At 40.3% G+C, this 20,304-nt stretch overlaps 1 protein-coding gene across 1 annotated transcript; it reads right to left on the minus strand.

The window, feature by feature from the left end:
• Positions 1-3,714: 3,714 nt before the first annotated feature.
• On the minus strand, positions 3,715-15,332 carry LOC122874029 (sialoadhesin-like). The gene is made up of 13 exons (XM_044191512.1): positions 15,131-15,332; positions 14,801-15,016; positions 14,288-14,656; positions 13,820-14,047; positions 11,275-11,538; positions 10,695-10,958; positions 10,099-10,359; positions 8,768-9,028; positions 7,403-7,663; positions 7,024-7,105; positions 6,072-6,132; positions 4,852-4,994; positions 3,715-4,645 (listed from the first exon to the last, which is right to left on the minus strand). Exons 1-13 carry the CDS (start codon positions 15,330-15,332, stop codon positions 4,573-4,575), a joined length of 2,685 nt encoding a protein of 894 aa, XP_044047447.1. The 3' UTR covers positions 3,715-4,572.
• Between the last annotated feature and the right edge of the window lie 4,972 nt (positions 15,333-20,304).

Genomic DNA, 20,304 nt, shown 5'->3' on the forward strand with positions numbered 1-20,304 from the left:
TAGTAGTTATAATCGATTACTGTAAACTGAGATTGTATGGACCCAGTGGTAGACTGACTGAAAAAATGTCGATCGGTTCGCCATATTGTAACCACTTGGCATTACTGTCATGAGATGAGGCAAGATTGGAAGTTTGGAAAGTTGGCTATACATTTTTGAGGACATTGCAAGGCTTATTACGTGTGTGTAACTGTTCACAATCTTGAGCAGTGTCATCGCTGCAATTCTTGCACAATGCTGCCCCCTATTTGTTTGGAGAATAAGGCCAGGAATTACACATTGTACTTTAACAGACACGTTTTCTTCCTCTAATAAAGTTGCTGATCACATAAAAAAGTAAATGTGCATTTTAGAGACAGAGAGACAGAGAGATTGTGTTGCTTTGGCTACTGCCATCAAGAACTCTATAATCATACACTTTGTGTTTCTACCAAAGCAATACATTTTCATTATACAGTGAAGATAAAAGGAAAATATATTATTGTTATGACATGACAGGGCCTGGTTTATGAAGCTTCTCAAAGTAGAAAATAGTCCCAACTGGCCTAAAATTCTCAGAGTGACATATATCTGAACCTCTTTTTAGGCTGAGGTGCAGCTCTGGGACTACTCACTTAGCGTTACTAACATTACCATTTTGCAGATGATTACAACATAAGTTGAGCTCCTCAGCCAAAGTGCCAACTTAACGTTAAATGTTTAATTTTCTTTATGCTTAGATAATATTAGTAAGGCTAATACTTTCATAACCACGATGTAATTAAACAATTTGCTTTTGGATCTGATTTGGAACATGAAACTAATTCATGAGACAACGGTGTAGACATTTAACCAAGCTAAAATTAAAACTGAATTACTGGAACTTAATCACATCGCTTGAGAAGGGGGCAAATGCCAAACTCTTTGAAAATGATAGAAGCTGAATTAAAATAACCTTGTGACAGTTTTTCTTTTAGTTGTAGTGGTTGTGAAATCAATTTATATTCAATTGATTGGGCTTTATTGGCATGGGAAACAGATGTTAACATTGCCAAAGCAACAGTGAAATAAAAACATATCCATAAACAGAAGAAATGTGCTATTAAAATATATACAGATATGCCAAAGTAAGATAAGATGATAATAATAATAATAATAATAAAACAATGTGGACTTACAAAACTTTAAAAATACAAATAAGTGAAAACTATTTAAACACTGCAACATTTTTTTTCAATGAATGTGTGTGTGTGTGTGTGTGTGTGTGTGTTGTACTTGTACTTGCTACATAGTGAGGACTGAAACACATTTGTTACCTACAGAGTGAAGACATTTTTGGAAAGGGAGGACATTTTGGCTGGTCCTCACAACTTTATAGGGCTGTTGGAAGGTTAAGACTTGGTTTTAAGGGTTAGGGTAGAATTAGGTTATGGTTAGGGTGAGGGTAAGGGTTAGGGATTTAGCTGTGATGGTTAAGGTTGGCGTAAGGGGCTAGGGAATGCATAATGTTAATGATGGTCCTCACAAAGATAGAAGTACAAGGATGTGTGTGTGTGTGTGTGTGTGTAGGTCATTCACTGTACCTCAGGTTTTGGCATGTTGATACATATTGGGCAGCAGGATCTGCACTGTCTCCTTCTCCTAGGAGTGTTTTTAATTTTTAGAGCTCATTTAGCTCTTTGAAATCTGAGATTACAGAGTTGAACTTGTTAAAGTAAATGTTCCTTATTTCATTGAATGTTTTACATTGTAGGAGGAAGTGCATCTCTGTCTCAACCTCACCTGTCGAACAGTGACCACATATTCTGTTTTCTTTTGGTTGCCAGGATTGTTTGTGTCTTCCTTTTTTGATTGCCAGCTTGTGGTCACTGAGCCTGTACTTGGTTAGGATCTGTCTCTGCTTTCTGTCTCTGACAGCAGAGAGATATTTTGCTGATTCATAATCTCTTTTTAGGGCCAGATAACATTCTGATCTACTTTGGCTTTTAGTTTCTTCTTTCCAATGTTCCAGATAGGTTTCTTTACATTGCGTTATAATTTGGTTTACTCTGATTGGTGTTTGGAAAGCAGTGTTGTTGTGAGACTGGTCAGAGTGTGTCTGAGAGGGGGCAGTTAGCCTCAGCACCAACTGATATAGGGGACTTTTTTCTGGGCTCAGGTCTTGGGTTTGGAGGGCTTTGGAATGGAGGGTGTCTAGGGGGCTGGATCTAAGGTGATTTAAAACACGTGAGTGCTCTCTTCTGAATGTTAATTATCAGTGGGTATCTGCCTAATTCTGCTCTACATGCATTTGTTGGTGTTTTTCTGTGTACGTGTAAAATGTATCTGCAGAATTCTGCATGTAAAGATTCTGTTGGATGTTTGTCCCAACGGGTGTAGCTATGATGACTGAGTGGACCCCATATTTCACTACCAGACAGCGCAATGGGCTGGATGACACTATCAAATATTTTAAGCCAAATTTGAATTTGAATTTGGAAATACCAAATTTTTCTCTTAATTGCATTTAGAGCTCTTCATGTTTCTTTTAGTGCATTCACTGCCATGTTGAAACTCCCTGATGCTGTCATGGTTATACCAAGGTCAGTATAACTCATACTGTGTTCAATGATATGATTATTTATGGTAAACTGGTATTTGTTCTCCTGACATCTGGAGAAAAATCACGACATTAGACTTCTTCATATTTACTGCCAGGGCCCAGTTCTGACAGTACTATGTCCAGCTGTTGCTGTAGTCCTTGTTCAGTAGGAGACAGTAGAACAAGGTCATCAGTGTAAAACAGAGACTTCACCTCTAGGAGGGAGAGGCCAGGAGCAGCACATTGATCCAACTGTACAGCAAGTTCATTTATATACACATTAAATAAAGTCGGACTGAAATTGCAGCCCTGACGAACACCTCTTCTCGGGGTGAAGAATTCAGTTTGTTTGTCTCCAATTTTAACAGCACACCTATTTTCCAAATACATTGATTTAACCAGATCATACATGTACCACAATGTAGAAGTCTGTAATAGAGCCCTTCATGCCAAATAGAGTCGAAGGCTTTCTTGAAATCAATAAAACAAGTGAATATCTTACCATTTTGGTAACGTCATATCTACGCCCTGTCTTTAAACTGACCAAACAGCGGTTGCAATTGTTGTAGTGCACATCTAAGGACCCAAAGGCAGAACACAGCGAGGTGACGAGCTGGATAGTAGTTTTAACAGTCTTTATTGTAACACGGTAAACAATCACTGGTCGATGAACGCTCTTCCAGAGCGGGCGAGTCAGGCGTAGTCCTCTGGAGCCGGTAGTGAGGTTTGCCAACACGGTCCGTGGAGAACTGGCTGGGCTCAGGGGCAGAGACGGTGAGAGTGGGTTCTGGAGATGGCTCGTGCAGCGTGGCAGGCAGAACAGCTAAAGCAGTTTGCAGCGATCGGAGAGGACAAGGCGGCTGCGATCACCGGCAGGGAGTAACTTGGTGTACTGAGGCGATCTGGCGCCGGTTGCATGGTAGAGCCAGGTAGATACTGTGGGAGTTGATTGGGTGATGAATGTCAGGCGTGCCGGTCATCCGCAGCAGGAGGGAAAACCAGAGCGCCCCGCCCAGGCCCGTACACACACACACACACACACACACACACACACACACACACACACACACAAGCGACGAACAGAGGACTGACAAGGAACACAGGGAGGGGAGAGCAACACTAGAGTACACAAGGATAGGAGGAGAGATGTGGCTAACTATGGCAGCAATAGCTGTGAAGATTAAAAAAAAACACACCAGAAACTAATTTGACTTTGCATTCCAAATTTATTTTACCTCAAGAACTATTGATTTCAAAGTTAACTCATGCCCCAAAATGGTCGAGTGCTTTTCATTTCAGATGCTTCAACAACAAAAAGATGTGACTGGAATACAGACTCAATATCAAAGGCTTAAAATGCAGCAGAAAAATATATATCCAGTTACATTTTAAAATGAGTGTTACCAAACACTCACTCATCAGGCCAAATAAGGAGTGAGAGAAAGAAAAGGTTTCCCCTTGTGTCTTACTTACTATTTTCCATGCAAGACGAAGTAATACAAAGCAAACATGAGAAATGTAAACACACAGCTTTCAAAGCAGATAAATACAAACAGCAATATAGACAGTTAATGAGCTGTGATGACAATGCAATAAAAATACAAATTCAGAAAATGAGCATATGAATATTGACAATAGATATGACAGACTCACATTATAACCAGTTGTGATCAATAAAACAGTAAAAAGCAATGTGCTGATAATACAGTCAGATGGAAGTTCATTATTAGGTACACCTGGCTAAAACTAATGCAGTCTAATACAACAGTCCTGTAATAAATTCTACCTTCATGAAGGTTTGAATGTTCAGTTTTTGTTTAAAACCGTTTTAGAGAAGTGTCTAATATTTAATCTACCTTCATTAATATAAATGAGAAATGAAATATTGTTGCCTTGATGCTGCATTCTTGGTCAAGTCTGTCCTGATGAATGTATTAAAATCTCAATGGGACCACCTGCTGAGAAAAGGAACATGTCCATGCACACATACAGACCACAGATCCATGTTGTCGTCACACTCTGTGGCTTTTGTTAACTCTGCTATACACTGCAGATAAATCCTCCATAGCTGCTTGACGTCTTGTTCTGTGAAGGAATCAATAAAATTAAAAGAAAAATGGTAAAATGCTGAACAAGAAACATTAATTCCAAACAGTTTAAAATAAAACAGACACATGCAACAGCAAGAAGTGTGGGATTTAATACTCAGACACTGACAGTTTCAAACTCGTTGTGTATTTTAATTTAAATTAAACAGTAACAAAGCTTCTCCTGTGTGAAGAGCTGCTCACCCTGGGTCACTGTTGAAGTTGGTAGTTGCGTATACAACACCCTCTTCCTCGTTTCTGTGAGGCTGAGCCGGGCTGAAGTTGGAGTAGAGAGCGTCTGCCTGGTTCCTAGAGAATTGTACGCTCCCATACTGAACTTCATCTGTCTGCTGGCCACATAGACAAGAGTACTTTACATTTTCCATGTATTGCTTACAAGACAAACAGACCTCAATTGTAATTTAGGGAAATAAATAAAACTTTTACTGAACTGTAGCATGAAATGACCATTCAGTAAAATATCTGCAGGCTAAAAGGTGGAGAGTGTTCAGCCTAATTAGCTAAACCAAAGAACTGTGTGAATCTGAGGTCTGTTTTTGTGTTGCAATACCTACTGCTCACCAGCAGGTGGTGATAGTATTCATATTTTACTTCATGCCCCATTATTTACAAGATGGTACCACTTACATACATGGAATAGAAATGCATGTTCTTCAATTTAACCACTGAACCCTGTGTCAGAAGTATGATTGGATAGATGTGACACAATGCGGGAACTTGAGTCTTAAAACAAGAGTCAGGTGCCTGTATGTACACTGAAACAGGTTTTGCTTTCTGCAGTTATTCCAGCTGTTTATACTGAGCATTAAAATTCCATTCTGATGCACTTTCAATGTAAGTGATGGGGACAAAATCCACAGTCCTCATATTGTGCCAAAACGTGTTCAGAGGTTTATCTGAAGCTAATATGAGGCGTTAGCCGTCCAAGTTAGATAAATCAAGTGGACATCTTCCAAAGAATACATTTTCACACAGAATGAGAACTGTGGATTTTGTCCCCATCCCAACATTGAAAGCACATTAGAAATGGATTTTTTAATGCCCAGTATGAACATGAGGAATAATCATAGAAAGCTAAACCTGTTTCAATGTTCATATGGGAACCTATCCTTTAAGCTTTCAGGTAAACCTGGTGGGAGTCTGATTTATCCTCCTGCTTAAGAGCTAATCAGAAACTAAATCTTGTTCATTTATAAAATCTTACTTAAAGCTGTGCATTATCTTAAGTTTGGCCATGAGTTTATCAGGTGTAAATAGAAAAGGATGCTACTAGATGATAGAGAGAGGACGATGTGATTCATTTGGATAAAGAAAGTAGTCAAAGAAGGACACGATGCACCTATGAGATGAGTTTTCAGACGGGCGGTGACTCTGCAGTCTGAACAGCATGCTTTTGTTTGTACCTGTGCTCCGTTGTCTGGTCTCTCGCCAGCCTCCGGTTGTTGTTGCGAGGACCTCTCTCTTCTGACAGGAGAATAAATAAAGACGCAAAAGACTAAATACATGACACATTGTTTTTCAAGCATACATTAATACAATGCTCAAATGCCCATATGTACATTGAGAGAGTTATTGGTCGCTTTAATTGCTCCTCTTGTCCAAACTGGCCACAAATAAATCCCTCCCTAAAGTAGTTTCATTGTAAGCGATGGAGGACAAAATCTAAAATCCTCATTCTGTGCAAAACAGCTGAAGCTAATAAACTTCTGAGTTAGACAAATCAAGTCTTCCACACTTAGTCTTTCAATGTGGAAGGAGATTTTGTCCTGCATCACTTGCACTGAAAGGCAGCTGTGATAGAAATATAAAATAAAATTACATTATTAATTATTATTATTAATACAAAAGGAACTAGCAGGGTGTATGTATGCGATTGTGTATGTGATGACAGTCATGAATAAAACCAGATAGAAACACAATATTCTCAGTTCAAATTAAACAGCATGTAAAACAGTGCTATTCTCAGCACACAGCTGCACACCGCAGCTTCATGCAAAAGATATTGGCCAATAAGATCTCTCTAATATCCATTACAGTTGACACAAAAACTATATATATATATACACAAGTCTGGGGAGTTTCCACAATTGTACAAAAAACAATGTTTGTAAAGTTTCTGGGAAGTTTGCCTTTCACACACCTCTGATCGACTTATTTCCACATGTTCCTTCAGCCTACTTTTAAGAATCCCACTCTTTGAATGCAGTGAATGTAACTGTAGATATACAGTACCTGACACAGAGAGAAGGAAGACTCGCTGCTGCAGTTAAACTCACAGGAGCTTTCAATGTACACATGAGTATTGTTTTAAGACAGACTTAGTAAATTAAATCACAGAGAAACTGAAGTGCTCACCTAATCCATAGCAAGACAGAGAGAAGTATGAAGACCAGGCAAATACCAGTGACTGATAGAGCAACTGGAAATTTCCATGAACCTGGAAAACAGTGATCAAGCACAAACAATGGAAAGTTACTGGAATTCTTGCGTCCAACAGTGACTGATAATTGGACACAAATAATTCATTTAAGTGTGTTTTTTGAGAGGAAGGTTGGTTTTGTCAAAGGTCTCACAGTGTAAAAATAATCCAAACTAAGGTAAGGTGAGCTACTGTAACCCAAGGTCAGCTCAAAGATGTGTGAGGACCCCTAAATGTTGTGGTGTGGTGGCACCTTGTCAGGTGGATGTAAACTCTGCAGTTAACAGGTGTGTGTAGGCAAATGATATAACTGACCTGCCACAACAGTCAGATGTAAGCTGGAGTTAGTACTTCCTCTGCTGTTCTGGGCTTCACAGTAATAATTCCCACTGTGTTCAGGTCTGACGTCAGTGATGGTGAAGATCTGTCCTGAGGCTTTTGGTGAGTCTTCGTTCTCCTTGTACCAGGTATAATTAGCTGCTGGGTTAGCATCACTGCTACAGGTCAGATTCACTGAACTGCCCTCCACTATCTGACCAGAGGGACTCGCTGACACAGAGGGAAGCTTTGGAGCATCTGGTGGAGAAAATGTTTTTAGACAAACAGTGTTGTCGGTTCGACTGCCACCTACTGGGAGGGGCACCAACGAGAAACATTAACAACATATAAACAGGAGATGTCATAATTTATCTGATGCCCAATCTACTAATGCTCCACCTGATAAGCTGTTCTCAACATGTTAGGGGGGTGAAGCTGTAGTGACTAATTTGTATCTATGGCAATTAGTGAAAATACAATATTAACATGTTTTACTATATCAGAATGGACAAGAGAGGCATTTGCATGGCGAATGACTCCTAACTCATTAAAGCTGTAAGCTTTGTAACAATGAAAATATAAAAGGACACATATCTAAACCAGAAACACAGCAAGTCACAAAACGTTGTCATTCAACAGGCCGACCATAGGTTCATTGTTGAGTTTATCTTAATGTAATACTTTAGTTGCCATATGCCCGTTGAAAGAGTCATTGGTCACTGCAGTCAGTCCTCCTCTCCACACTGGCCATGCAGCGATCCTGTTTCAGCACGACTACACTGTAAGAAATGAGGGTTAAATCTACTGTTCTCATTCTGTGCAAAATGCTGTCTAAAGTTCAGCCGCAGCTAACATGAGGTCTCAGTAGTCTCAGTTAGACTGAGTGGGTATCTTTGTCCTGGTAGCTGTGTGTAGGTTTACTGCCAGTGTTGTGTCTCGGCCAGAAACCTACATACTATCAGGACGTATCCCTCCGAGGCCCTATTTGTGACCTCAGCACTTCCTGTGTTACTCCGTGATTTGGTTGGTGTTCTATGCAAATCTTAGCAGATAAGTCAAAACGTTTATCTTTTACTCGTTACCCAGCAGCAGCTTGTGTCTTCAGAAGTATTTTCTTAATCTCTCAGATGTCTGCTTTCTGCCTGGACAGATTTGAATCCAATATTTTCTCAGATTGTGCCACTCTGCTCTACTCTTCTCCTTCGTTGGAACCTGCAGTTTGTGGGAATATTGGATTGAAACGTCGGTTTCGCCCCGAGAAAACATTTGACCTTTCTCAGCAGACAGTGGACATCAGAGGGATCACAAAAATACAACCTGCCGCTGGATAACAGGTAAAACTGTCTGATGTGTTGCACTTACACTGGACATCTATGTGTACAGATGTGGAGTTGATCTGGCCATACTCATTCTCAGACTTGCAGTAGTAGCTCCCGCTGTCCTCTGAGCTGATGGAGGTGAAACGGTAAATGCCTTGTAGTCCCTGAGGTGGTGTTTGGTTCTCCTTGTACCAGGTGTAAGTAGCTGCTGGGTTAGCATCACTGCTGCAGGTCAGAGTCACTGAACTGTTCTCCACTATCTCACCAGAGGGACTCACTGACACAGAGGAGGTCTTTGGAGCATCTGGAGGACAAAAGAGAGACAACTTATGAATCTTTCTTTACAGGCCTGTTTTTAGGCACGGACTGCCACGAGCTAGGAGGAGCAATACAATTATTTTGATTAATTATTCTGATGCCCCAGTTGTTACTCTGTTATCCACCTGCTTTAGAAATCCTGCTTCATGAGACAGGCTGTTGTCGCCTCTACAGAGCTAGCTAGCAGGCTGTAATAACCACTAATAGACCTGCACATGAAACTTTTCCACAGGTGTCCTCTTTGTGGCCCTTTTCTGTGAAGAAGTGGCCTCCCACAGGAATCACAAAAATGTTCTTCTCACATTGTGGACAAAGCATTATTTCTCCACAGTTTGTGAAGCAAAGTGCCGCTGGGACATTGTAACTTTCATGGCTTTACTTAGAGAGGAGCTGCATGCAATATCCATGTGGTTGGCATGGCACCGGTGACATTACATCTTTCAACACAGTGTCAAGCTCGGGCTGTTAGGTGACTGACTTCTCTACACACACACACACACACACACACACAATTGCTAAGATATTAAACACACACATTTCAAACTTCACACTGAAATCATTTGAAGTACTGTATAGTGTCCACTGTCAGAATGAATCCTAAATCAGAGCTGTCAGGGCATTTAAAATGTAAGCAAAGAATAAAATAAAATAATAATAAAATAAAAATATTTCCTCTAAAGAATCACAGTATTTTTTCCATTGTGTCGAGGGGATTATTACAGCGAGTTTTCCATTTTTCGGCTTATATCCAATTTCACATCTGACCGACAGGCCAAGTTACACACAATTTTCCTGAAACCTAAATTCATCTGAAAAGAGGATGAGAGGAACTCATATGATTGGATGTTACTGAGGCTTCCTCCAACTCCACCTGCTGATTCGGTGTTCCTCCTACTAATAATGTATTCAGCCTCTCTTCCACGTTGGCAGCACTGTGCCAGGATTGGAGTTTGGGTTTAAGCTTTTGCCCAGTTTCAGGAAAAAAGGCCCAAAGACATTTTTAAATCCATTGTCTGATTAGTAGTAAATATAAATTTTCTAATGTGTTGCACTTACACTGCACATCTATAAATAGAGATGAAGAGTTGATCTGTCCATAGTGATTCTCAGACTTGCAGTAGTAGCTCCCTCTGTCCTCTGAGCTGATGGAGGTGAAACGGTAAATGCCTTGTAGTCCCTGAGGTGGTGTTTGGTTCTCCTTGTACCAGGTGTAAGTAGCTGCTGGGTTAGCATCACTGCTGCAGGTCAGAGTCACTGAACTGCCCTCCATGATTTCACCAGAGGGACTCGCTGACACAGAGGAGGTCTTTGGAGCATCTGGAGGAAAAGTGTTAACAGGGATTATTCTAGGTTAAGGGTGTGTTACTACAGTAGCACATATGATATTTAAATCATAAACTGTGAATAACTGTGTGTACCAGCATTTTAGACTTTAAAGGAGGTCTGACAAACGGATGTGTGACGGTTTGAATCTGAGTCCCAAAACTGCATGAAACTCTTAAAATCTCCTGGAGCTGCTCAGTGAATTACAGCAGACTGTGAATGTGAAGCACGCAGAGCTGAAGACAGTCGGCATGATCAGTAAAATCTTCTCCTGCAAAGACTGGACAGATTTACGCTGTTTATTATTTGAAATACGCTGTTTCACTCACATCTCACATTAATAGAGATGTGTTCAGATGTCCTCCTCCCCAGCTCGTTCTCAGCTGTGCAGTAATACTCTCCAGAGTCAGAGGACTGGATGGACCTGAAGACAAGCTCTGCTTCATTAATGAGAGGTCTGAGGTTTCCATTCTTCTTGTACCAGGTGTATTTAGCTGCTGGGTTAGCATCACTGCTGCAGGTCAGAGTCACTGAACTGTTCTCCACTATCTCACCAGAGGGACTCGCTGACACAGAGGAGGTCTTTGGAGCATCTGGAGGAGAAGTGTTAACAGGGATTATTCTAGGTTAAGGGTGTGTTACTACAGTAGCACATATGATATTTAAATCATAAACTGTGAATAGGTGTGTGTAGCAACATTTTAGTCTTTAAAGGAGGTCTGACAAACAGATGTGTGACGGTTTGAATCTGAGTCCCAAAACTGCATAAAACTCCTAAAATCTCCTGGAGCTGCTCAGTGAATTACAGCAGACTGTGAATGTGAAGCACGCAGAGCTGAAGACAGTAGGCATGATCAGTCTAAAATGTTCTCCTGCAAAGACTGGACAGATTTACGCTGTTTCACTCACATCTCACATTAATAAAGATGTGTTCAGATGTCCTCCTCCCCAGCTCGTTCTCAGCTGTGCAGTAATACTCTCCAGAGTCAGAGGACTGGATGGACCTGAAGACAAGCTCTGCTTCATTAATGAAAGGTTTGAGGTTTCCATTCTTCTTGTACCAGGTGTATTTAGCTGCTGGGTTAGCATCACTGCTGCAGGTCAGAGTCACTGAACTGTTCTCCACTATCTCACCAGAGGGACTCGCTGACACAGAGGAGGTCTTTGGAGCATCTGGAGGAGATATGAACATGCGTTACTTATAGGGTCAGTGTGCAGGATTTAGTGGCATCTAGCGGTGAAATTGTAGTTTTCAACCATTTGAATACCGCTCGCCTCATGGCAGACTCCGTGGAGGAGGACCCGCTCCCTCTGTAGATATAAAGGACTTATTCTAAGGTAATGAAAACATAATGATTCTTAATTTCATTATACATTAATGAAAACATACTTATGAATATTATATTCGATTTCTGCCATATTCTGCAAATAGAGCCCCCTAAATCTTACACACTGAACCTTTAGAATACACTATTATAGATGTAATAACCTGATTTACAACAGTTGTTTGTATTTCTCTCACCTTTAAACCTGTGGATTATTGCCAATTATTGAAAAGATGCATAACTCCTATTCAGCTGATGTTAATGCAGGCTACATTAGATTTATTGAAATGTTTTGTGCATCTGTAACAGGATTTATTATTCAACTATTCATATTTTACTCACTGATTTAGTAATTTACAGTTAATATATATATATATATTTTCAAGGTGTTTCAAGGCTTGTTCAGAACCTAAACAAGCTTAATAATAATTCTTGTTTACTTTAGAGAATGAATGACCTGGAAGAGTTTGATTTCCTGTTGACCTCTGGGTAATCACGCCAGAAGGAAGAGGGAGTTGGAGAAAAAAGACAGTTGAACACTTGTGAGAGTAGACATAGACCATATAATTAGTGTTTATTGTGTACTTTTTAAATTTATGTTGCACTGTGAGCTGTTGGCTGGTTAACTCGCTCATACGAGTGTGAGTTTGGGTCTGCTTACTGCCGACAAAGTGTGTGTTTTACTGTGAAGCGAGTTAGCTAGGTTAGCTCTCATATTGGGTTTTTCTGTATTTTGATATGTGGGATTTCTGCATTCAGTTAAAACAAAGTCGAAACTGAGATATTGTGTTTGTGCTGTTGTTTCTCATCACGTGCTGTATAACTGAAGAGGTTAATTCATGTATTTCTGTAGGAACATTTTATTGTGTTATTAAAAGCAGGATTATTCCCTTAGCCTCTCATTAGATATTAAAGAGAGTGAGAGTCACAGTTTACCCTAGACAGGTTCTTATACAGAGAGATGTCTCTTTCACCATTTTACCAAGTATTGGAGTTTAAAGGGGTTTAATACTTTATTGAGTTCCACATGGAGTGTTCCTCATGTCACGAGCCTGTGGTGAAAGGGTTACATGGACGATTAAAATGTATTTCTCTTTCTTTCTTTTTGATTATCTCTAGTATTCGTCGCAGCGGCTGTCCAGAGTGCTGATCCTGGAGCTGTCCCAGGTTAGACTCCTGCTAGTGGAAACTGACAGCCAATAACAAGCCTTTAATCACCTGTAATTTTCAACAGCTCTACACATTCTCCTCTATATATGCTGGTTGTGTTCAGGTCCTGTTGGTTGAGTCTGTCAGTCCTGACAGCTCTCTCAGTTAAGTTATAGTTGTTGATTCAACATAAAGACTTGCAAACCTTCAATTTAATTTGGAAAACAAACCTCTGCACTTGTTAACACACTCCCTCCTTATATCTCTTTATGCTCACAGCTGTTGCATCATCAACTACATACTTGCTATCTTTACAAGACTGAAAGTAAATCTTCAGTCTTGTTTGTGTCCAGATGTTTTAGTTTTGTTGTAAAAGTTTGCAAATGTTCCCCGTTTCATAGCATTTTGTCCAGCCTCTGTGGTTGTAGCAGCAGTTATGTTTTTCAGATTTACCACTACTAAGATAAAGAGCGTCTGTCTGTCGAGTCTGTCAGGAATAAATCTTCAGAAACTGGTAACTCCAGTATAAAGTTTTACTGTGGAAAATGAAAAGTCACAGGCTAACAATATCCGTCCTGTCTCAGACAAAAACTGTTCAGTTAACTCCAGCTGAGAGCTATTGGCCATGACATCATCAACAGAAGTAATGGAGCATCTCAATAACAGAAACATTATAACTACCAAAACATTAAATGTGGCAACATATTTTATACATCTAATATTCCTGAATCACAACAACATTCACATGATAGGAAAGAATTTCAAAATGTTATATCACAACATGTATCTGAATATTGCTTTTCTTACGATGACTCTTCTACTGGTACAACAGCAGTTTAGCTCTTTGTTTCTATAAATAATACTGCTGCGTCTACATTAAGATCTAGAAGACTCCAGTGAGGTTACGTCTGAAATTGTAATTGTATGTAATGTCAGTGTGTATGCATGTTTTTTGTCCTGACACAGTGGAGTAAACTCACACACTGACGGAGAGGGGAAGTCCTCATGTCCTTTTACAGCACAGGAGATGTTGTCTCCGGGATAAAACGAGCCTTTATAAGAAGATGTCTCCTCCCTTGTGATTTTCTCTCCGTTCTTGAACCAGACGTAGGAAAGACGACCAGCTGGACTGCAGCTGCTGTGACACTTCAGCTCTGCCTTGGTATAAGACTGATGGACTGTTATTCTGCTCACCTGCACCTGCAGAGCTGGTTATGAGAACAAGAAAACAATATTATTATCACTGGATCTATAAAAATGGATGATTGATGTACATACACGTCAACACAACAGTTACAATTCCTAGAAGTAGTAGCGAGCATTAGTAACTGTATTTATTTATACAACAGTAATCACACAAACCCATGATGACTGATTATTATCAACATGTTCAGGGTTTTTAGATGTGCTGTGTTGGTGTATTTACATCAGTCTGTGTTCATCAGTACCTGTGACAGTCAGAGTCGTACCAGGTAAACGACTCCTCCATTCAAAGCTCCCTGTTTTGAATTTGAAGCGATACTCAGCTGAGTCGCTCTCTCTCAGGTCAGTGATTCTCAGAGTGGAGCGTCCTCTCTCTGTCTCAAGGACCTGAACACGACCTGCATACTGGGAGTCTTCACTAAGGTCCTCAGGCTGTGAAGGATTCTGCCACTGATGACTACGTTCAGGACTGAACCACAATGTTGATTTATCAGAATAATAATAATAACTGTTATAACTGTTGTATGTGCAAGAAATGTCCACTGATGAGCCTTTGGAGGCACAGATGCTTCTGTCAGTGTACGTCACTCTGTTGCAGGTTTGACCACGGACACCTGAAAGATAAAACAATGTTTTGACCATTTTTAAACCAGAGTTGGTGAGGAGTCACAATGGGGGTCTCCATATTAAAAACACATGTAGATATAAGGCTCCACCAGATGGTGCTATGTCAGTGGAAGATTGTGGAGTAAACTCACACACTGAAGGAGAGGGGAAGTCCTCCAGTCCTTTCACAGCACAGGAATAGCTGTCTGCAGAACCAATGGAGACTGAATAAGAAGATGTTGATGTCTGAATCATCTGTCCATTTTTGTACCAGACGTAGGAAGCACGATCAGGTAGACGACATCTGCTGTGACACTTCAGCTCTGCCCAATTAGAAGACGGAGATCTGCTCACCTGCACCTGCAGATCTGGATTTGTGAAGAAGGAACAGAATGTTATTTTTGACAAAACAGTCAACACACAACACATTTATATTATTTTTTCCTATTTGGAAATAATTAACATATGAATGAAAATGTTACCTGTGACAGACAAAGTGACTCCAGGTGAACCAGTTAAACTCCCACCTGGTTGGTTTGTTATGAACCTGAACTTGTACTCAGCTGAGTCGCCCTCTCTCAGGTCTGTGATTCTCAGAGTGCAGCTCTTCTCATTACAGCTGTACTGCACACGACCTGCGTACTCTGACTCTGTTCTCAGATCCACATGTTCATTTCCATTCATTTTAGTAAACCAGAATGTTTTCTCAACTGTAGTATCAAGGCTGTTTATTGTGGATGGGTATCTGTAGCTGCAGCTTATTTCCACAGTTGATCCTTTTAAGGCACAGATCTGAGTAGAGGTGTAAGTCACTCCTCAGTCATTCTGACCCTGTATCACTGTAACACAGAGCACATCAGAAACTACAGTCAGACTCATAACAACATCAGGAGACAGACTTCCATCTGTAGTGGAGGTGCTTCAGTGTGTGAAGCTGCATTTCCCAAAACTACTTTGGCTGTCATGCCGTCCCACTTTAACTCAGTGAGACAAAGATACTCTTATAGTAACAACTTGTTTTGGTCTGGGGAGCCTGGGAAAAAAACTCTATTATCTTAATTAGAACTGAGTTTAAGATGCATGTTGTATCACATGTTTTTCTTATATGTTTACTTCTTTGTTGGGGACTTTCTAACGTCTGTATTAAAAATGTATATACTATAACTCAAGTTCTAATTACTTCTGCTTTATGCCAGTGAACAGAGCTATGGAGAAATCTACACATCATTCACTTTTACATGATTTATAATGCAAAGGAACAGTCGAAGATGTACACATGATCTCTGCAGTTAATCTCTGAAAGCACTGAGGCAGGACATCATACAGAGGGGGCAGTGAAGGAACATTTTCATTTTACAGCATTTAATGAACAGGATAAAACAGCTGAAGATTAAATATGAGAAGGGTGTGATACATGAAAAAAGAGTCTGCTTTGCTCGGTGGCTTTCCTTCCTGTGGTCAGGCTGCTGCAGTGTGAATGGAAACTAGAGAAATGCAGAACACTGAGGCGTGGGCAGCTGTTGTGATATGTAGACAACACAAACAGACTTATTCTAGAGAGAGAAATAGTCACAGCTACTGATGTTTAAAAAAAAAAAACTTTGGCTGATGCACATGTCTGTTTTAAAGGTGGCATTTGAAATTATATCTGTGTTCAGGAATGAGGTAAAGGTAAACTGTATCTCTTTCAAACGTCGACACAAACAAACACAATTCAGATCCAGATTTTGTGAACTTCATTTCCAAAATTTAAATTTGCTCTTCTCAAAACAAGAAATCTGAATTTGCAGCATCTGGCAGTGAATCTGTGACATATTCAAGGACATCTGGAATACGATTTACTGTAACACTCCTCTCATTTTATTGTTAGCTTCTTCTGCAAAAAGAAATGTACCGACTGAGGCAAAATTCTCTGTTTTAAGTTTGATTCCAGGCAGCAGTACACCCAGCTTGGTCAGTGTTTGCGGGTGAGAAACCTGCTGCTGGTGTAGAAAACAGACAGCTCTCTGTTGGTCGTCCTGTAAAGACTTCAGTTTAAAGAGAGATGCGAATGTCTGGTGTTGCAGGGGTCGCACCACGTTGCATAAAATCACACATCAGATCTTTTTATTTACTAAAAAAAATCCTCTGAATTTTTTAAGTGTGCTAACTGCCTCACAGTATAAATGCAGTTGTACAGTACCTTGTACAGAGAGAAGGAAGACAACAAATCCACTCGCTGCTGCTGTTAAACTCATAGCTGCTCCTCACGTCTGTTAAATCAGCAGGTAGATCACATACATGAGAAACACTGTATGTCAGTTAGTCACAGTAAACATGTCTACTCAAAAAGGGAGGATGTGATCTTTGAAGACAGTTTGTCTCTATGTGTTTAGTACAGTTGTGTTAAACAGACATCGAGGTGTTGAACGCCACCCTGGCTTCGTTCGTCTTTACATTATTAATATGCATCAGCAGACGAATGCCTGTAAATGTCCAAGTTGAAATGATTAGTATTGGTATTCATTATTCTTTTGTACTATTCTTACTGTTGTTTTGCAAAGGATGAAGTAACTTCTTTAGATATAGTTTATGGAAATGACAGTGATGTTTTATGAGTGGGTCCCCGTTTTGTTTGTCTCGTGCAGGGGGAGGACGAACATGCACACACGAGCACACGGGTGAACCAGAATTTTGATTCTACATCTTCTTCACGACTCTCGTACGTGCAAGAAATGTCCACCGATGAGTCTTTGGAGGCACAGATGCTTCTGTCAGTGGAAGTCACTCTGCTGCAGGTTTGATTGTAGACACCTGACAGATACAAGGATTTTAAAACAGCACTGGTACAACTACATCTTTCACTGCAGGAACACAGAGCGGGCAGTGCTCCTGTAGAGCTCAATGAGAAATGCTAATACAGAAAGGGGAAGTGAGGTCACTCACATACACACAGTACACATATGCAGTCATGGTACAGCACAGTAACTAAAAGGCGCCACCAGATGGAGTTATGTTAGAGGAACACTGTGGAGTAAAGTCACACACTGAGCGAGAGGGGAAATCCTCTTGTCCTTTTGCAGCACACAGAAAGCTGTCTGAAGGACAATACTCGTGTGAATAAGAAGGACGTGTGTCCTCCGTCTGTCCATTCTTGTACCAGACGTAGGAAGGACGATCAGGCAGAAGACAACTGCTGTGACACTGAAATGATCCCCAGTAAGGATACTTTAGTGATGGTCTGCTCAACACCTGCACATGGAGACCTGACTCAGCGAAGAGCACAACAGACGGAAACAGTCCACACACGCTGATAGATACACAATGACAGTCATCCTTCCAAGATGTTAAACATGTGGAGAACTGACATATCATCAGATGGAAATGTTACCTGTGACAGACAAAGAGACTCCAGGTGAACCAGTAAAACTCCCACCTGGTTGGTTTGTTATGAACATGAACTTGTACTCAGCTGTATTCTCATGGTCATTTATTCTGGATGGGTATCTGTAGGTGCAGCGTATGTCCACAGCTGATCCTTTTAAGGCACAGATCTGAGTAGAAGTGTAAGTCTCTCCTCAGTCATTCTGACCCTGTGCCACTGTAACACAGAGCACATCAGAAACCACAATTCATTCTCCTGCTTTGAAAAGATGTACCCCTGCTCTCTGCAGTTAATCTCTATGTGCACTGAGGCAGGACGTCATACAGTCTGAAGGTGCAGTGAAGGAACAGGACTGCGTTTAACCTGTAACCCATGAGGCAGCTGAACTGAACAGGATAAAAGTACAGATTCTTAGACGGAGTAAATGAAGAAAAAGTGTATTTTTGTTTATTCTCTGTTCACTCTGTGGTCAGGAAACTGCTGAGTGAGTGTGAAAGAAAAATGCAAAGATGCAGAATACTGAGGTGTGTAAACCTCTCATGCCAACTAGTTTTAACTGACATGGCACACACACAATGAATGGACTGGTACTTACTCATACAGATAAAAACAGCGAAAGAAGGCAAAACACCAACATAGACCAAACGAAACAGGAGACATGAAGTGGGCAGACACGTGCAGGTTGGGGGATAAAACAGTGACACTGTAAGGATATAAGGGAGATGCACAGTACAATGATGATTATAGTTAGAAGGCCAGTTTGAAGTGAGGTGAGTTTCAATTTAAATTTAAATTCAGCTCTGGACCTTTGTCAAGTGAGTGAAAAAACACGTAGTACAGATATATACAGAAAATGAGATTATGGGACCTAATGTGTCATATAATAAACATTTTCATTGAACATTTCAAATTAACTACATACACCTATCTGTACTTGAGATTTGATATTGTACATGCGTGGCTATATGTCACTTCTCATACATATACAAACAGTACTTGGAACTAACAAAGTACTGACTTTGGAACCTTGAATTCTGCTGTCTACTAAAAACTCCTGAAGGAGAATGTCTGGCCATCTGTTCGTGACCTCAAGCTGAAGCGAACTTGGGTTCTGCAGCAGGACAATGATCCAAAACACACCAGCAGGTCCACCTCTGAATGGCTGAAGAAGAACAAAATAAAGACTTTGGAGTGGCCTAGTCAAAGTCCTGACCTGAATCCTATTGAGATGCTGTGGCATGACCTTAAAAAGGCAGTTCATGCTCGAAAACCCTCCAATGTGGCTGAATTACAACAATTCTGCAAAGATGAGTGGGCCAAAATTCCTCCACAGCGCTATAAAGACTCATTGTAAGTTATCGCAAACGCTTGATTGCAGTTGTTGCTGCTAAGGGTGGCCCAACCAGTTATTAGGTTTAGGGGGCAATCACTTTTTCACACAGGGCCATGTAGGTTTGGATTTTGTTTTCTCTTAATAATAAGAACCTTCATTTAAAAACTGCATTTTGTGTTTACTTGTGTTATCTTTGAGTTATATTTAAAATTGTTTGATGATCTGAAACATTTAAGTGTGACAAACATGCAAAAAAATAAGAAACTCACCAGATGCAACTATATATACCACTAATTGCAACTCACCAAGTGTGATCCTTACCGGTAACCTACATATATATAACACTTTCCCTCGGGATAAATACTGTTTTGTCTTATCTTATAGCCATGCACTTCTTGAAAACTGCACAGTAAATCTCACAAAATGACAGATGATTGACACTTCACTGCTGTCAAAACGCAAATACTTTAACAGTTGAACAGACTTCTTCCTCTAATAATGTTGCCGATCACGGATCAGATCGTGTTGCTTTGGCTACTGCCAGCAGGACCTCTGTGATCATCCACCTCGTGTTTCTACCAAAGCAACACATGTTCATTATACTGTGAAGACTCAGGATAGAAAGAAATCTTTCAGTCTCTATGCAAGAGATATTATCGGTATGACGGGACAGGGCCTGTATTCAAAAATCTTCTCAGATTAGAAAAGTCTCAGACTGACGTGTATCTGAACCTGTTTTTAGGTTGCGGTGCACAAGAACTTTATAAACTGTTTTAACCAAAGGAATGATCCTGATCTCTACTAATATTTGAGAATTGGAATATTTGTGAGAAAAAAGTCAGAGCAAAATGATTTACATTTTATTTTTGTTCATTACTGATAAATACAAACTTTATTCTGAATAACAATCACAAAAAGAGTTCGTTTAAAGCTGAAATCCAAACCTTTCTGCACACTAT

This window comes from Siniperca chuatsi, linkage group LG3 (genome assembly GCF_020085105.1).
Source record: "Siniperca chuatsi isolate FFG_IHB_CAS linkage group LG3, ASM2008510v1, whole genome shotgun sequence".
Classification (NCBI taxonomy): domain Eukaryota; kingdom Metazoa; phylum Chordata; class Actinopteri; order Centrarchiformes; family Sinipercidae; genus Siniperca; species Siniperca chuatsi.

What these genes read in the sequence shown, in the direction of transcription:
- LOC122874029 (XM_044191512.1), bottom strand. Translation starts at nt 15,332, where the DNA reads ATGAATGGAAATGAACATGTGGATCTGAGAACAGAGTCAGAGTACGCA. An exon ending in TGTACACATAGATGTCCAGT is followed by an intron (nt 7,664 to 8,767) that starts GTAAGTGCAACA and finishes TTTCTCCACCAG; the next exon opens with ATGCTCCAAAGCTTCCCTCT. An exon ending in GACCAGACAACGGAGCACAG is followed by an intron (nt 4,995 to 6,071) that starts GTACAAACAAAA and finishes TGTGGCCAGCAG; the next exon opens with ACAGATGAAGTTCAGTATGG.